Genomic DNA, 18727 nt, shown 5'->3' on the forward strand with positions numbered 1-18727 from the left:
AAAAAAAAAGAAAATACAACAGGCTGGCACACCTTGGTGCTCAAACTGACAGTTTTGCTCCTTCACACTTGAAAGACTTTTTGCAGCAGATATGCCAATACCACATACCATTTGATTTCTTAGCTGTTGCTCCCATTGACGTTGTTTTTGGATCCTAGTAAGATGAAATCCTTGACAGCTTCAATATTTTCTCCATTTATCATAATGTTTATTGGCCCAGTTGTAAAGAATTTTTAAACTAATAAATTTAGGTGTGAACAATACTGAAAGTTGAAGTCATCTATATCATCAGTAAGTACTTCATTTTCAATAAGCAAGGTTGTGTCATCTGGTTGTTAATGAGGCTTCCTCCAATCCCAGTGCTGTGTTCTTAATAGCGTCTCAGAATATTTGAATCAAGCAGCAATCAATCAGCATACAGATTGAATATGTATTATGTACAGACTGAAACCTGAAGCATATTTGTCCTGATTTTAAACCATACAATGTGTTCTTTTTTTGTTCAAATGTCTTCCTCTTGATCTACACACAGGTTCTGCAAACACCCAGGTAAGTGTTCTGGAATTCCCATTTCACAGTGTTATCCATAAATTGTTATGGCTCAGACAGATAAAATGCAGGTAAACATCTTTTGGTACTCTCTGTACTCAGTCGAGATCTGTCTGACATCAGCAATGATATCCCTCATTCCATGTCCTCTTCGAAATCTGGCTTGAATTTCTGGCAGTTCCCTGGTAATAGACTGCTGCAACTGATTTTGAAATATTGCCAACAAAACTTCATTCCCATGTGATATAGTTTTTCCATTGTTAGACCACCTCTCTGAAATGAGCACAGTTAAGGATCACGTGCAGTCCGTTGGCCAGTAGCTGTCTTCTACATTTCTTGGCACAGACAGGTGAGAGTTTCCAGAGTTGCATTTATTTGCTTATTGCGACACCTCAATTGGAAGAATTAATTCTTAGAGCTTGGTTTCTCAGCAACACCTTCAATGCAGATTGGACTTCTTCCACCAATACCGTCACTTCTTGACCATATGCTACCTACTGAAATTGTTGAATGTCAACTAGTTCTTTTTTGTGTAATGACTATTAATTTATTTCATGTCCTCTGGATGCTTCCTGAGCCATTTAATATTTTGTCACAGAATCCTTCAATATTTTCACTCGAGGCTTCAATTTTTATTTAGTTCTTTCAACTTGAAAAATGTTGACAATGCTTTTCTTTTTTAGCTTACTAGCTGTAAGTCTTTGCACATTTTATTATAATACGTTGTCTTCTGGAACTGCCCTTGGAAATATTTTGTTCAGCTCTTTTATGCTTGTTCCATTTGCTTTAGCTACTCTGTGATATTCAATGTGACATTTTCTTCTTTCCTTCCTATTAATGAACTTTTGCTTTCATCAGGTATGATGTCCTGGATGGCATCCACAAGTCAACTGGTCTTTAGTCATAAGAGCTCAATGCATCAAGTCTCTTGTTGAGCTGGCCTCTTAATCCAGGTAGGATATACTCAAATTTGTAATTTTTACTCTCATAGACTTGTTTAAAATTTTGAACATACATAAGAGGGGGTACCCCAAAAAACTGGAATTGTGGTGGGCAGAGCAAAGCTTTCGTGGTACGTACTTTTCCTGCTAGGCAAGCATCTAGCAACTCACTCTGAATTAGTGTACCCAGTGGTGTCACCTGGGAAGATTCTCTCTGGTAACAGTGAATATCTCATAAAAGCAGTTTTGTTCGAACCTCGAACCTCATTCTTTGTGAAGGCTGATTTAAGAGAACTGCATGCAGCTGTGAAATTTTGTTTCCTGCTTGGGAAAAATGCCACAGAAACTGTTGTGATGTTGAACACAGCTTACAAGGACAGCACTATGGGAAAAACTCAAGTGTATGAGTGGTTTTCTCATTTTTTAAAAAGTGAGATGTCAATAGTTAACGAACCTTGTTCTGAATGTCTTGTCAACTTCCCAAATGAACAAAAATGTTGACTTCATAGTGCATTTGGAGTTTGTTCCACCAAGTGAAACTGTTAATCAAGCTTTCTGTTTAGAGGGTCTGAAAAGATAGCGTAACAGTGTACAACAAAAAAGGCCTGATTTCTGGCAGACGGGAGACTGGTTTTGCCACCATGACAATGCACCTGCTTATGCGGTCATTTCAGTGCCCCAGTTTTTGGCACAAAAAAAAAAGCATACCTCTCTTGCCCCACACACCTTACTCATCTGACCTCACTCCGTGCAACTTCTTTTTGTTTCTGCTAATTCAGAGGGACATGAAAGGAAAGCGATTTGATAGGGTAGAAGAGGTGGAGAAAAAAATGAGGGAGGTCCTGCCAGCTATCCAAACACATGAGTTTGAAAATAGTTTCCAAGAATGGAATCACGGATCTGACAAAAATTCAGTGTAATGAAGAATACTTTGAAGGTGATAAGGTTTTTTGTGTTTTGTTTTGTTTTTTTAATTTAAAGACATAGCTTTGGGAAAGAAAAAAAAATCCAGTTTTTGGGTACCTCCTCGTTTGAGCAATTGATGGTTTACTCAATTAGTTCTTGGGTTTGTTCTGAAAGAAGTTATAAGCATTCTCCATTACCTCTATCAGAGACTTCTGTGTATTGCATCTAGAAAGGTCCAGGTGCGTAGTCATTTCTATCACCAAGGTGGTATTTTTCCAACTATTCTTGTTTCCAACTTTTGCATCCAATCACCAATGATTATATATCTTCATTGCATGTTTATTAAATTTCAGACTACAGAAGTTGGTGAAAATCTTTCATTTTTTGGTCTTTGGTATAAGTGGTTAGCCCATAATATTTGAATAATAACTGATGTTTCTTGTAGTCATATGGATATTTTCCTATCACTGATATACTTATACCACAGGTTATATCTTGTAATATTCGTTTTGAAGATGAGTGGTACTCCATTCCTTTTTAAGTTTTTATTTTAGCATAGCTGTTGTTAGATGTCAACTCATAGCGATCTTATGTACAACATGTTTTCTGTATTTTAATATTAAAATACAAAATGGTTCTGTGTCATCTTCACAGTCACTCCTGTGTTTGAGTGTACTGTGTCATAGTAGGCCATGTGATCGTCAAATGCAAAATGGCCAATAGTCGTTCTTTTGAGTTATGTTATATTACAATGTTTAGCTTGCCAATCTGTCCGGGTTCCTTTTCATTTTGATGACTTCTAATGTTCCTAGATTCATTTTTAATATATTTCATGTTCCCATTATTAAGAGATGTTTACAGCTGGTTCTTCCCACTTGGCCTCACCCTTGTGAAATTCTAACTCACAAGCTTGTTTTGAAAATGACCCTTCCATAAGCTAATGTTTGACATTATTTATCACCATAGAATTAAACATAGCTTTATAATGAGGATTCCTTATTTAGAATTATTGACCAAGTGTATTTATTACTCAAAAGTGTGACGTTATTAAATTTTCGTTTTGCTTGAAAAAAATAGAATAATGGTAAGATCCTAGGAACCAGATTGTCCTTCAGACTTGTAGTAAATTAATCTGTAATAAGTTAACCTTCATCAGTACTTGGGGAAGGGAACTAAGCGGAATAGTGAAAATCGTCTTAAGAAAAGTAAAAATAATGCTAACCCCAACCCGAAACCCAAACTACTGTCATCCAGTCAGTTCTTACTCGTGGTGTTGTTGTCACTGTTGTTCTCGGGTGCATCAAGTCAGCTGTGACTCAGAGTGACCGTATGTACAACAGGACAAAACCTTGCGATTTCCTGCACCATCCTCAAAATTGTCATTGTGAGCCATTGTTCCAGCCACCATGTCAATCCATCTATCTTACTGAGGGTCTTCCTCATTTTCCTTGCCCTTCCACTTTATCAAGTACGTCTTTTTCCAAGGTAAAATGGCCAAAGTACATTAGACCCCCGTCCTTGCGTCTAAGGAACATCCTGATATACTTCTTCCAAAACAGACTTGTTTGTTCTTCCGGCAATCTACAGCACTTTCACTTTTATTCACCAACATCACCATTCAAGTTCATCACTTCCTCTTAAATCATTTTATTTAGTGTCTAACTTTCCCATGCACAAGAGGCAATTGAAAATATCTTGGCATGGATAAAGCATACTTTAATCCTTAAAGTTGCATCTTTTCTTTTAAACACTTTAAAGAAGTTTATATGCCAGGTTTTTCAATACAATATGTCATTTGATTTATTGCCTGTTGTTTCCATAAGCATTGATTGTGGACCCAAGCCAGATGAAATTTTTGTCAACTTCCATCTTCTCTCCGTTTATCATGATGTTATTATATATTGGTCCAGTTGTGAGGATTTTGGTTTTCTTTATACTGAGTTATATTCTAAACTGAAGTGCTTCCAGTACTTTTTATTCATAGCTACCCTGTTTTCAGATTCCAATGTGGTAAATCTTTATGAGAGAAAATATCCTCATCTTTCACCGAGGAATAGTTTCTGGGTTTGAACTACCCACCTTGTAACTAGAAAGCCAACACTTACTTCACCAGGCCACAGGGGCATCCAAAAGTAATACACTACGAGTGATTTTAGGGAACTGATTTGATAGCTATTTACATATTCCATTTGATATCCATTTACATATCCTTTATTATCAAGCTTCCTTGTTTATATCATAGTATTATCCTTTGCATGAATAAAAACCATCAATCACAAATTCAGCCCTAATTTCAATGTCATTAAAATACTTACTCTTCTTTCTTATCTTTGCTTTTGTCCACTTTCTTTTCTTTCTCTTTCTTCTTTTTCTTCTCTGGTACCTTTTTATTTTCATTTTTACCGTCTGATTTGCTAGAAAAGTGAGTTGTTAAATTAGTATTTAAAGGTTTTTAAAATTAAAAATATCGAACTACTGGTCTCTTCTTGGCTTAAGCAATGAAGAATGATGAGAATCAAAGACACATGGAAACAATTAGTCAAAGGACTAAAATACCACATTAACCTCAGCATCAATGACCCTAATAACCATAGGTGAAAAATAACACTAGGGAAGTACACACTTTAGAACAACCCACAATTCAAAATCCCAAAGGAAGCATTTACCCAAGGGCAAAGTTCAGAAGGAAAGAAGGGTTTGAGAAGTAAAAGCAATGGGAAAGAAACAGAAGTGGGATGAGGGATGCTATATTTTGACGCCTGCAACCAATGACACGAAACAAACTGTATGTAATTGTTGAATGCCAAACTGATATACTCTGTAAATCTTAACCAAATTCACAATTTTTAAGTATTAATAAATAAATAATGGAAAAGATAATAGGTATCCATCCAAACTCTTACTTTTTCTTTTCTTTCTTCTTCTTTTTTTCTCTTGGCTCCCTAAAAAATAAATATTTCTGTTATTTAGCCAAATTACACTTTGCCCACCATTTAAAAAAATTTTAACAGTTTTATTGACATATAATTCACATAGCATACAATTAAATATATTTAAGAATTGTGCAATTGGCACCACAATCAAATTTAGAACATTTTCTTCTTTCTTGTACTCATTATTACTAGCTCCCCATTTCCCCCGAAGTCCCTGGCTACAACCCTAAGAAACTATTAATCTAGTTACTGTCTCTATAGATTTACCTATCTTAGATTTCATATAAAGAAAAATATGCCATAAAAGCAGAACACAAGCCCAAGAACAATAACAAAATAAAAGAAAGGAAAAAACTCATTTTAAAAAAGAAAGCACAAAGTAATAAAAACTAGAATAAATTTAAAATGGAACAAAAGGGAGAAGAAATGATAAGGTGTTACATTTAACCTAATTACATCTGCACTGCTCCACTTTCCAGTGCACTCTGATAGCAAGGCCATTCATCAGTCACTCACTCTCAGTGCCCTTGAGTTGATTCCAACTAATAGCGACCCTACAGAATGGAGTGGAACTGCCCTGGTGGGTTTCCAAGACTGTAAACTCTTTCCGGGAGTAGAAAGCATCACCTCCAGAGGAAAGGCTAGTGATTTAGAGAGACAGACTTTGTGGTTAGCCACTCAGTGCAAAACCACTACACCACCGTAGACTGATATCCTTGGTCAATGGTCAGAGGGTATTCGCTGAAGGCTAGTGGCCTTGTACTTCTTTCCGTGGGTTTGTTAGCCATCTCAGTATCATTTTTCATGACATGGTTTTTGCTCACTTTTAATTGGACTATTTTTTTTCTTAGAAAGACGTTGCAAAATTGTGTAGATTTTAGTAATTAGTTGTCTATCGGGTCATTGTTAAAGATTTTTACCCAGCCCGGGAGCTCTCTTTTCACTCTTTTGGTGAAGTCTTCTGGCAGGATGAGTGTCTTATTTTTAGTTAGTCCCAGTTATGTAGTTTATCTTCTGCTATGTATACTTCTTTATCATATTTGTATGTAACTGTGTATGTCCTGGAATGGGGCCCTTAATTTTTCCCCAGTTTTCTCAGTGGTGGTCCTTATGGCTTTGGATTGACATTTAGGTCAATCCATCTTGAGTTTATTTTGGGGTATGCGGTATGGGACAGGTTATGGGTCTTGGTTCATTCTTATGCAGATAGAGATCCAATTTTGCCACCACCAGTGTTTGTCTCTTTCCCATTTTATGATTTCTGGCCCTTTGTCAGAAATCAGTTGCATGTAAGTAGATGCATTTACTTCTGGGTTTTCTTGTCCTTTTCGTAGGTACTTTTCAACCTTTCCCGCAAAGGCCTTTCTTAAGGCTGAGAATCTGGAAATTTACAATCCTAATGGAAATTTTTACTAAAAATAGATGCATATAATTAAACAAGCAAAAAAAACAGTCTTAGTTAGTGGATGTGGAAACTGAGGAAAATGGAGGCAGATAAAAATATAAGCCAAAGCAGGAAAATGTAAGAGATGATACGTACAAAGGAGTATGGTTTCTAAGTGTCAGGCATGCAAAAAGCAAGCAGATGTTGAAAATGTAAGTTGCTTGATATCATTCATATTTATCTTTTTAAAAACATGAAAAATATCAAGAGGAGCTTATTTTTTTGGTTATTAGGTATGCATCAGTTTTTACAACACTATGTACAAAAGAATGAAACACTGCCCAGTCTTGTGCCAACCTCACAGTAATGGTTACGTCTGCAGTCATTATTGCAGCCACTGTGCCAATTCCTCGCTCGGGGGTCTTCCCTAGACCCTGATTTCTCCTGGTAATGTGTCTAACAGTACAAGAAACAGTCTCGCCATCCTGGCCTTGTTATGAGCATTTTTTTTTTTTTTTTAATTTTTAATCATTTTATTAGGAGCTCTTACATAGTTCAATCACAGTCAGTTTCAAAACATTTTCTTTATTCTTGAACTTGAATCAGCTCCCCTTTGTCACCTCCCTCCCCCTTTCTTACCCCCCAGGGACCTTTTTTTTTTTCCCTATCGAGTAGGGTTTTACACTCATCAGTGCTATCAGCTCCGTAGTCCACTCCCCTTTCCATACCCAATTTAACTCCAGTAACTTCTGTTACTGTGTCTGAAAGGTTATCTCATGTACCAAAAGATCGTAAATATGCCAATAAACTATACAAATTTAACATGATTAATGAGGTAAAACAAATAGAAGCCATAATAGTAAGGGGAGGAAATATTAAAGAACTAGAGGTAGTTATGTTGCTCATCAGTGCTATACCACATCCTGGATTTTTCATCCCTTCCATGTGGCCCTTCTGAGAGGGACTGTCCAATTATCTTACAGGTAGGTTTGGGGCCTCCACTTCGTCCACACCTCTTCACATAGATTTGATTGTTTGTTTTTGAACTTCTGTTACCTCTTCCCACAGACACCTCATGATCATACAGGCTAGTGTGCTTCTTCCATGTGGACTTTGTTGCTTCCCTGTTAGATGGCCGCTTGTTTAACTATCTTTTCATAGCTGGGTACCATGAGCTTTCTTCACCACATTTGCTTATGCATCCATTTTGTCTTCAGTGATTGTGTCAGGAAAGTGGGTATCATATAATGCTGCATTATTAGGACAAACTGTTCTTGAACTGAGGTAAGATTTAAGTAGAGTCCCAAAGTCCATCTGCTTCCTTGTTGGATTTGAATATATAGATATATACATACATAAGCAAATACACATATGTTTATATATTTATATGGTTTTTTTTCTATTTTCTTTCTTCCTACCGCACTACTATGTTTACCTGTCATTCACCTCTCAGTAATTCCTCTCAGGTACAATTTGATTGATTAAACACAACCAGAAAAGCTATACCCTCCTTGCCATCAATTTTAGAGTACTTACTGTTCCCCTGTACCCATCATTGTTGGCTCCCTGCCTCCCATGACCCCCAGGAACTGTAAGACCAGTCACTGTCTTCATAAGATTGCCTATCCTGCCTATCTTATATAGATAAACATCAAAAAGAATAAATAAGTCAACATACAGATAATCACAACGTTAACAGAGATCCTGATATAGAGCAGATGTATATCTCTCTGTTAAATAGAGAGAAGGATGTGTTATAAACCATCAGTCCAATTCCCCTTTATTCTGGAGCTGCATATCCCAGGTCCTGCCTACCTAACAACTCATATACCCTTGTAGTCTTCAGCATTCATGTCCTAAAGGCAAGCATCCTAAATGTCCCCATTGCTATTTCTGCAGTCAGGGATGAAGTAGTCTAGTGTCCCCCCTCCCAGTTAAGCCTTTAGACATTCAATGTGTCCCCCTAGTGAGTAATCCCCAACCAGTTCAGATGGGGTGGCAAGTGCCACCCCCTGATCAGAAGTCTGTGATCGGGATAATTCGGAGACTTCATGGCTTTTTAATGTACTTCTTTCAAGATAGATTTGCTTGTTCTTTTGGCTGTCAATAGTACTTTCAATAGTCTTCACCAACACCATAATTCAGGTGCATCAATTCTTCTGTGATCGTCCTTATTCTTTATCTAAATTTCTCATGCACTGGGGGCAATTGAAAACACCATGGCTTGTGTCCGGGCACATCTTAGTCCACAAAGTGACATCCTTGTTATTTAATATTTTAAAAAGATCTCGTGCAGCAGGTTTTTCCAGTGCAATATATCTTTTGATTGCTTGGCTACTACTTCCAAGAGTGTGGATCCAAGCAAAATGAAATCTTTGACATCAGTCTATTCTGTTTATCATGATTTTGCTTTTATTTACATTAAATTGTAATCCATACTGAAGAGTGCAATCCTTGTTCTTCGTCAGCAAGTACTTCAAGTCCTCCTCACTTTCAGCTAATTCAATAGTAGATTGTTAATGAGTCTTCCTATACTCCTTGTGCCATATTCTTCTGTATCTAGTCTAGCTTCTGGGATTATTTGCTCAACAGACAGATTGAATAAATATAGTGAAAGAACACAACCCTGACACACACCTTTCTTGATTTTAAACCATGCAGTATTTCCTTGTTCTGATTGAACAACTGCCTCTTGCTCCTTATACAGATTCTGAATGAGCACAAAGTATTCTGGAATTCCTATTATTTTGAATGTTTTCCATAGTTTGTTATGATCCACACAGTTTAATGCCTTTATATAGTCAATAAAATACAAGCAAATATTTTGGGGTATTTTCAGGTTTTCAGCTAAGAACCATCTGACATCAACAATGATTTCCCTCATGCCACATGCCCTCTTCTGAATCTGGCTTGAATTTCTGATAGCTCCTTATTGATGTATTGCTGAAGTTGTTGAATGATCTTCGGAAAAATTTTACTTGCAGATAAGATTGATTAGATTTATTATTCAATAATTCCACACTCTGTTGGAATATATGCGTTTTTCTTTTGAATGGATGCAAATATAGATCTCTTCCAGTTGATTTGCTAGGTAGCTATCTTCAAAATTTCTTAGCATAGATAAATGAGTACTTCCAATGCTTCATCATCTTGTTGAAACATTCAGTTGGTATTCCATCAACTCCTGGTACTAGTTTTTTGCTAATGCCTTCAATGCAGCTTGGACTTCTTCCTTCAAATGGAGCTTGATCATATGCTATGTCTTGAAATTGTGGAATGTTGCCTGGTTCTTTTGGTACTGTAACTCTGTGTATTCCTTCCATATTCTTTTTATGTTTCCCATATCTTTCAATATTTTGTCTATAGGCTCTTTTAATATTGCATGTTGAGACTTGAATTTTACCTTCAGTTCTTTCAGCTTGAGATATACTCAATTTTATCAAGATGGGATCATTTTTGATGAGTTGTATTAAGCTCCTTGTTAATACAGTAGAATCCCAATTATTAGAATCAATAACTGGATTTTAAACTACCTTTTTCTGTCTACAGTCTTCTTGAGTGGAGATTATGTTATTAAAGACCTCTTTCTACAATTGGTTTTCTCTATTAGTAGAAGAATGAATTCTAGAGTTAGACAAACCTGGGTCATTTTAGGCAGTCATTGTTAGCTTAGATATTTTGGGAAGGGTTTTCTTTCATACATAAATGAACAGGCATCTCACTACTGATATAATCAGAAGAGTGTTAAAGGGGAGTAGGTCCTGAGGTAACAGCTGGTGAACCTAAGAGGGAGGATGTTGAAGGCACAAGATTTTAAGGTATAATGGATAAGTGTGGGTAAGAATTGCCTGGCAGATGTGGAAGATTGCCTTTGGGAAGAAATGGGTGACAAGATTGACAAGTATGGTGGGACTTAGCTTCTAAAGCAGTGATATGGAAACAGGGAAAGAATACAGAATGTTATGGGACATGTTCCTGTGATACAGAATTTAGCACCCTAGCAAAGATCCTCAGAGACAGAATGGCTCATTCAAGGTAAGGAAAGTATTATTGAACTCAGAGAAATGGCATGCTAAGGTGGGTATAATATATAAGAAATATAGTCACCAGCCGAATATGCTCACTGACAGGGCCCAGAGAGTACTGTATACAAAGGATACGAAAGGAATGAGCTGGTGAGAGGGCTCTGTAGGTCAAGTCTGACCGTGGAAGATGCTATTTATATAACTAGATCCCTTGAGATAACTAGGGATGATAGAATCTGGAAATAATAGTAGCCATAGTAGGTTACGATTTGGGCTCCTAACCTCAAGGTCAGCAGTTTGAAGTCATTAGCTTCTCCATGGAAGCAAGACGAGGCCTACTACTCCCATAAAGATTTATAGTTTCAGAAACCCACTGGAGCAGTTCTATTTTAGTTCTATAAGGTCGCTATGAGTCAGAATTATCTCAATGGCAGTGAGTTTGGTTTTGGTTTATTGAGTATAGTAGTGATTAACCACTAGAATTAATGTGATCCCAATAATTGGAAAGGGAACATGGGTCTAGTCTACAGAGAGCTATGAGAGCAAGTAGAATATTGTGTTCCTAAATATGACCAGTACTCACCCAGGGCTTAGTGTGTAAAACTAAATCAGATCAGGAATGGCTAATCAGATAGTTGAGCACATTTTGTATTGATACAAAGCCACTGCCCCTTGAATAGTTTATAGACTTGAGACAGTTCTCAGACATGAAACAATTAACTGAAGAAGTCAAACCCCCATAAAAAATTTTTAAATTTTCTACGATACCCGAAATGTATTCTTAGTATGATTCCCCTCATCTTTTCCCTGAAAGATTTAGAGATAATTTGCTTAAATTGCTATACTTGAGTACTAAATTCACTACAGGCCCTTGGCTAGCACCATTACCCTAGGGTGCCACTAACCATTAGCTCAGAATGAAAAATATTAGAGATGCTTCATTTATTTTTTTGTCACTCAATCTAAGGAGAAAGGCAATTACATGTTGTTATTTGGTGCCATAGAGTTTGTTCCAGCTCGAAGGGAACATATGAGCAAAAAACACTGTCAAAACCTTGCTCCATCCTCAAGTGTAGTTATATTTGAGTTTTTTGTTGCAATCACTGTATCAATCCATGTCATTGAGAGTCTTCCTCTTCTTCATCGACCCTCTACTTTACCATACATGATGTCCTTCTCCAGAGACGAGTTCTTTTTGATGACATATCCAGAGTATGTCAGACAAAGTCTCCATCCTGCTTCTAATTAGCTTCTGGCTATACCGCTCCTGACAAATTTGTTCTCTGAAAGCCCATGGTACTTCCATTATTCCTTGCTAAAACCATAATTCATATGCATCAGTTCTTCTACTGTATTCCTTACTCATTGTCCTGCTTTCTCATATTTAATACCATGACTTTGATCAGGTGCAACTTTGTACTTAAAGTGACATCTTTGCTTTTAAACACTTGTGCAGCAGATTTGCTAATTTATAAACATCATTTGATTTCTTAACTACTGCTTCCATGAGTGTGGATTGTGGAGCCAAGTAAAATGAAATCCTTGGTAACATCAGCCTTTTCTTCATGTGTCATTACCACTTGTCTACTTGTGAGGATGTTTGTTTTCTTTAGATTAAGGTGTAATCCACACTCAAGTGTGTGGTCTTTGATCTGTTTCCATAAGTACTCTTCACTCTTCAAGCACTCTTCAATTCCAGCAAGCAAGGCTGGATCTTCTGCATATCACATGTTGTTCCTAAACCTTCTTCTAATATTGATGCCATGTTCTTCCTCCTGTGGTCCAGAGTTTTGTATTATTTACTCAGGATACAGATTGAGTAAGTATGGTGAAAGTATACAACCCTGACACAACACTGACACATACCTTTCCTGATGTTCAGCCATGAAGTAATTCTTGTTCTGTTTGAACAACTGCCTTTTGGTCTATGTACAGGCTACTAATGAACACTATTAAGTGTTCTGGAATTTCCATTTTTTGAATTGTTATTCATTATTTATTATAACCCACACAGCAAAATAATAATTTTTTTGAATAATCAATAAAATGTAAGTAAACATCTTCCTAGTATTCTCTGCTTTCAGTCAAGAGCCATCTGATGTCAGTCAGGAGTGATAGCCCCTGATCCATATCTTTTTTCTGAACATGGCTTGAATTTATGGCAGTACCCTGCTGATAAACTACTGCAACCATCGTATTCAAATAAATTAGCACTACTGTGATAGTTAAGGTTTTGTGTCAATTTAGCTTGGCCAGGATTCTCAATGATTTGGCAGTTAAAACATAATAATCCTCAATGACCTGACCTAACACAATGTAATCACAGGCAATCAGTTGTAAGCCTCCATAATGGAATAAGATTAGGATAGAATTGAACACCTTATTCAGATCACAGCCCCCGGGCAAACAATTGAAAAAACTTCCTCTGGGTTGTGTCTTATTTCCAATATATTTGGATACCATGGGAAAACTTGCTTGCTTTTTGCTGGGTCTTTGCTGCATCTGACTCATCAACTTCGGTTTCTTTTGAGCTAATGACCTGCCATATTGCCTGCCATCTTAAGAATCATCTGGGGCCTCCCATATAAGCTGTAGAACTTGGATTAATATACCTCTGTAGCCACCAGCCTGTCACTTTCCTGAAATCAGGCCCCACAAGTGCAAGATCCAGGAGATACTTCCACTTTCATATCTGACCCATGGACTTGCCTAGACCTGGACTTGCTCATTTCTACAACTGTGTGAGTAGTTTTCTTGATATAAATATCTCTATATCTATATATATATAAGCATCACTAATTTTACTTCTCTAAAGAACCCAGCCTAATACAACTATGTGTAATTAGCATGAGTAATAGCATTTTTGTTCAGCAGTCATTCAACAAAAAAACAGATTCTCATTGTCATTATAATAGATTTTACCTAATAAATACTGGCTTTATAACAGATCCAGATCTTATAGCCAGTTTTTCTATAAAACAAAGCTTTAGTTTCTGTTGTAAATATACTCACTGGTCCTTATTGCTGCTGTTGTTGACATTGAAAAGTGCAATGGCACCGGGCAGATAGTGTTCCCTGCGAAATCAAAAAAATACAGTGAAATCAGAATAATCACCATCTATACAATGTCTACAAAAAGCAACAATCCTAAAGAGCAAATTCTTTCCATTTGAACTCATTACTAAAGATTGCCTTGATTTTTTTTTTGGAAAATAAAAAGCCTCCGTGAGACATGAATTGCCAAATATGAATGCAGTGGGCTAAAAGAAAAAAAAATAAGGCGAAAGATGTGGCCATCAATTTGTCCCTGCCTCATGGCAACCTCATGGACTTCAGAGTAGAACTGTTCCATAGGGTTTTCTTGACCACAGGAGAACCTCGCCATGAACCAAAGTGGTTAATAACTGCCCATTCATCGGTGTTCATATAAAAAATTAGCACCTTCTTTGACCTTAATTAAACAACTTTTGTGCTACTAACACCCAACCAAACACCTAACACATATCTCGTCAGGGAAAATGGAAAGAAAAGATAAAGGCAGATGAAACAGGGGGAAGAGGACTAAAAAGAATAAAAGGACGGAGAAGGCTCTGACACAGACTTTTAGAGCAGCGTGCATACATTGCAGCAATACTCCTAACAGATAAAAGATGGAAACAACCCAAAAACCTATCAACAGATACATGAATAGACGAAATTTGAGACATAGGTACAATGATACATGCATGCAAAATTTGATAAAATATGTCCTCAGCCATCAGAAAACATAAAGTCGTCACACATGCTAAAATATGTTAGGTGCCATGGAGTTGGCTGCGACACAGCAACCGTAGGCACAAAAAAGAAACCGCATGGTCCTGCACCATCCTCACAATTGTGCCTGTCCCTGGGCCTATTGATGCCGCCACTGTGTCCATTCATTGAGGGCCTTCCTCTTTCTGGCTGCCCCTAACATGATGTCCTCCTTCAGGGACTGGTTGACAGCATGTGTGAAGTAGCTAATATGAAGCCTTGCCATCTTTGCCTCTGAGGAATACTCTGGTCTTATTTCTTCCAATACAGATAGGTTTGCCCTTTGAGCAGTCCATGATACTTTAAATATTCGTCTCCAGAACCACAATTCAAATGATAGATTCTTCTTCAGTCTTCCTTCCTCAGTGTCCAACTTTCACGTGGATTGAGTGCAATGGAGAATACCAGGGCTTGGGTCCAGTGCACAAAGTGACATCTTTGTTCTTCAATACTCTAAAGAGTTCTTGTGCAGCAGATTTAAATAATGCATTATGTCTTTTGATCTCTTGACTGCTGCTTCCATGAGCACTGGTTGTAGATCCAAGCAAGACAAAATCCTTGACAACTTCAACCTTTTCTCTGTTTATCATGCTGTTAGCTACTGGCCCAATTGTGGGGATTTGGGTCTTCTTTATACTGAGTTGTAATCCACACTGTAGGCTGCAGTCCATGATCGTCATCAGCAAGTGCTTCAATTCCTCCTCACTTTCAGCAAACAGAGCTGTATCATCTGCATATCTCAGGTTGTTCATACGCCTTCCGCCAATCCTGAAGCCGCACTCATCTTCATATAAACCAGCTCCTCTGATGACATGCTCAGCATAGAGAGTGAAAAAGTCCAGTGAGGGGATACAACCCTGTGGCACACCTTTCCTGATTTTAAACCATGCAGTATGCCTTTGTTCTGTTGACACAATTGCCTCTTGGTCCATGTGCAAGTCACAAATGAACACAATGAAGTGTTCTGGAATTCCCATTCTTCTAAGGTTATTCACAGTTTATTTTGTGTAGTCTATGTAACGCAAGTAAACATATTTCTAGTATTCTCTGCTTTGACCCAAGATACATCTGATCTCAGCAACGATATACCTTGTTTCATGTCCTCTACTGAATCCAGCCTGAACTTCTGAAAATTCCCTGTCACTATCCTGCTATAATCATTGATGGATGATCTTGAGCAAAATTTTACTTGCGTGGGATATCAATGATATCATTCTATAGTTTAAGCATGCTGTTTGGTCACCTTTCCTTGTAATGGGCACAAATCGGGATCTCTTCCAATTAGCCGGCCAAATAGCTGTCTTCCAAATTTCCTAGCATAGGTGAGTGAGTGCTTCCAGTGTTTCTTAAGCTTGATGAACATTTCAAGGGGTATTCCATCATTTCCTGGAGCTTGCTTTTGACTAATGCATTCAATGCCATTTGAATTTCTTCCTCCAGCTCCACTGGTTCTTGCTCATACGTTAACCTTATGAAATGGTGGAATGTGGACTAGTTCTTTTTTGGTATAAGGACTGTGTGCATTCTTTCCAACTTCTCATAATGGTTCCTGCATCATTCCGTATTTGCCCAGAGAATCTTTTTTTTTTCAATCATTTTATTAGGGGCTCATACGACCCTTATCACAATCCATACATACATCAATTGTGTAAAGCACATTTGTACATTCCTTGCCCTCGTCATTCTCAAAACATTTCCTCTCCACTTACGCCCCCGGCATCAGGTCCTCATTTTTTCCCCTCCCTCCTCCCTCATGAGCCCTTATAATTTATAAATTATTATTTTGTCATATCTTGCCCTGTCCAATGTTTCCCTTCACCCACTTTTCCTGTTGTCAATCCCCCAGGGAGGAGGTCACATCTAGATCCTTGTAATCAGTTCCCTTGCCCATAGAATCTTTTAAAATTTCCGTTGAAGCTTGAATTTTTTCTTGAGTTCTTTCAGTTCCAGATATGCTGAGTGTGTTCTTCCCTTTGGGTTTTCTAGTTCTTGGTCCTGGCACATTTCATTATAATGTTCTTGAACTGCCACTTGAAAATTTCGATTCAGATCTTTGACTTCACTCCTCCTTCCATTTGCTTTATCTGCTCTACGATTAAAAGCAAGTGTCAGTCTCTTCTGATATCCACCTAGATCTTTCTTTCTTTCCTGTCTTTTTAATGACATTTTGCTTTCTTCGTGAATATTCTCCAACAGCTCATTAGGTCTTCTGCCCTTGGTGTTCAATAAGTAAAATATGTTCTTGAATTTCAGGTGGGATAGACTGAAGGTCGTATTTTGACTGTTGTGAACCTGTTTTAATTTTCTTCAGCTTTATCCTGAGCTTACATTTGAGCAATTGATGGTCTGTTCCACAGTCAGACCCAGGTCTGATTTTAGCTGCTGATATTAAGCACATTGGAGATATTGTAGAACATTGTGTCTTTCCACAGATGTGGTCCGTTTGATTTCCGTGACTTCCATCCAGGAAAGGCCATGTGTACATCCACCTTTTGTGCTGTTGAAAAGGTATTTGCTATGAACAAGTCATTGTTTTTTTAAAATTCTATCATACGATCTCCAGCTTCGTTTCTAACACCAAGTCCATGTTTCCAACTACTGTTCCTTCCTCTTTATTTCCAGCTTTTGCATTCCACTCACCAATAACTATCAATGCATCTTGATTTCATGTTTGATCAATTTTTTACTGAAGTCACTGGTAGAATTCTTCAATTTCTTCATCACTAGCTTTTGTGGTTGGTACATACATTTGAATAGAAGTTGTATTGATTGGATTTTCTTGAAAGAGGATAGACATAATTCTGTCACATACAGCACTGTATTTTGTGATCGATTTAGCAAGATCCTTTCTGACAATGAATGCCAAGCCATTCCTCTTGATTGTGTTACTCCCAGCATAGTAAACCATGTGATTTCCTGATTTAAAATGGCCAGTAGCAGCCTGTTTCAGTTGCAGGTATGCACTAATACCTAGGATATTGATCTTCATGCATTCATTTCACTTCGACCACTTCCAATCTTCCTACATTCCTACTTTGTACGTTCCAAGTTCCAGTCATTAGAAACTTTTGCAGCTGTGTTTCTTGACCTTGAGTCCTGCCTCATCAGTAAATGAAGATCCCAAAGGTTTCACTCCCACGGGCTTTACCCGACTCACGTCCCCGTGGCTGACTCCCCTCAAAGAAGTCGTCTCCTCTTCATTCACAGTTTGAGTGTCCTTGGACCTGCAGGTCTCATCCTCCAGCAGTAGCTCAGACAATATTCTGCTTCTTTTGTTTAGGCTTTCAGTAAATGGCAGTGTTTCAAAGCTATGCATACGTTTTTCAGCAGCCTTTTGCTTCCAGTGGTAAAATGAGTCCTCCTCCTTTGTCTGTTCTTTGTCTGGAAGCTCCACTGCTGGCATTTGAAATACCGGTGACTTAGCTTCCAGCATCACAGCAACACACAAGCCATCCCAGGATGACAAACGGACTGGCAAGTGGTGGAGCTAAAACATAGATGGAGCTGAAAGACTGTTGAGTGAAAGGAGTACATCACAAAAGGACAAGCACTGTATGGTTTCAAGTATTTAAAAAGGCCAGAAAAGGCGGATGCATCAAAACAAAAAGTTGGTCAGGGGTACGAGGTTGGAAGAAAGAGATTATTGGTGATGAAATCATTGTAGATGAAGGATAGGGTCATCCAAGCAATCACTGCCATTGCTGCCCACAAGCTGTATGCCTGTAAAAAGTTGAATAGATATATATATGTAGATGTATTGACAACAATGTAAGAAGGAAAAAGAAAGAAAATGTACAACTAAAAACCTCATGGCATATTCCCTGGTTTTAAGTCTTAGGATTCTGGGTTCGAATGGCTAACAGTATGGCTAGTGCTTCTGTTTACTATTTGGTTCACTTTGTATTCAAGTCTAATAGAGATAACTGTTCTCTATTCATCCAGACTGGAGAGCAACAGAAAAAGCAGAGCCAGGGCCTGAGGACCTCAGCTGGGAGCAGTCACCAGGGGCGCTGCGGCTGCTCCTCTGTGCAGTGGCTTCCGATCTGGTCCGGGAGGCGCAGCTCCAGGTCTGCGGCTGCAGCCCCGCCCCGCACTCCGGCTCCCACGCTCCAGTCCCGGCGGCGGGCGCGTGTCACGTCGTGGGGGCGGTCCTCCGCTGCCCGCTCACGGTTTCCTGTCAGGAGGCTGCCAGGCGGG

The 18727-nt window shown here is 38.2% G+C and overlaps 1 protein-coding gene and 1 long non-coding RNA gene across 2 annotated transcripts in view; one reads left to right on the top strand and one right to left on the bottom strand.

Moving 5' to 3' along the window:
• Nucleotides 1-18568, top strand: part of LOC123520989 — a 61197-nt gene extending 42629 nt beyond the window's left edge. Inside the window, exons 3-5 of the long non-coding RNA XR_006679494.1 lie at nucleotides 814-898; nucleotides 1408-1502; nucleotides 18473-18568. This is a non-coding gene — a long non-coding RNA (uncharacterized LOC123520989). The remainder of the gene's footprint in view (nucleotides 1-813; nucleotides 899-1407; nucleotides 1503-18472) is intronic.
• CNGA1 (cyclic nucleotide gated channel subunit alpha 1) overlaps nucleotides 1-18727 on the bottom strand; it is a 35198-nt gene that overhangs the window by 7887 nt on the left and 8584 nt on the right. The window contains exons 3-5 of the mRNA XM_004706273.2: nucleotides 13751-13813; nucleotides 5300-5338; nucleotides 4712-4810 (exon numbers count right to left, since the gene is read on the bottom strand). Of these exons, the coding sequence (XP_004706330.1) occupies nucleotides 4712-4810; nucleotides 5300-5338; nucleotides 13751-13813 (201 nt within the window). The remainder of the gene's footprint in view (nucleotides 1-4711; nucleotides 4811-5299; nucleotides 5339-13750; nucleotides 13814-18727) is intronic.

This window comes from Echinops telfairi, unplaced genomic scaffold (assembly GCF_000313985.2).
Source record: "Echinops telfairi isolate 266 unplaced genomic scaffold, ASM31398v2 ScPeMD7_7468;HRSCAF=8506_0, whole genome shotgun sequence".
In the NCBI taxonomy this organism is placed as follows: domain Eukaryota; kingdom Metazoa; phylum Chordata; class Mammalia; order Afrosoricida; family Tenrecidae; genus Echinops; species Echinops telfairi.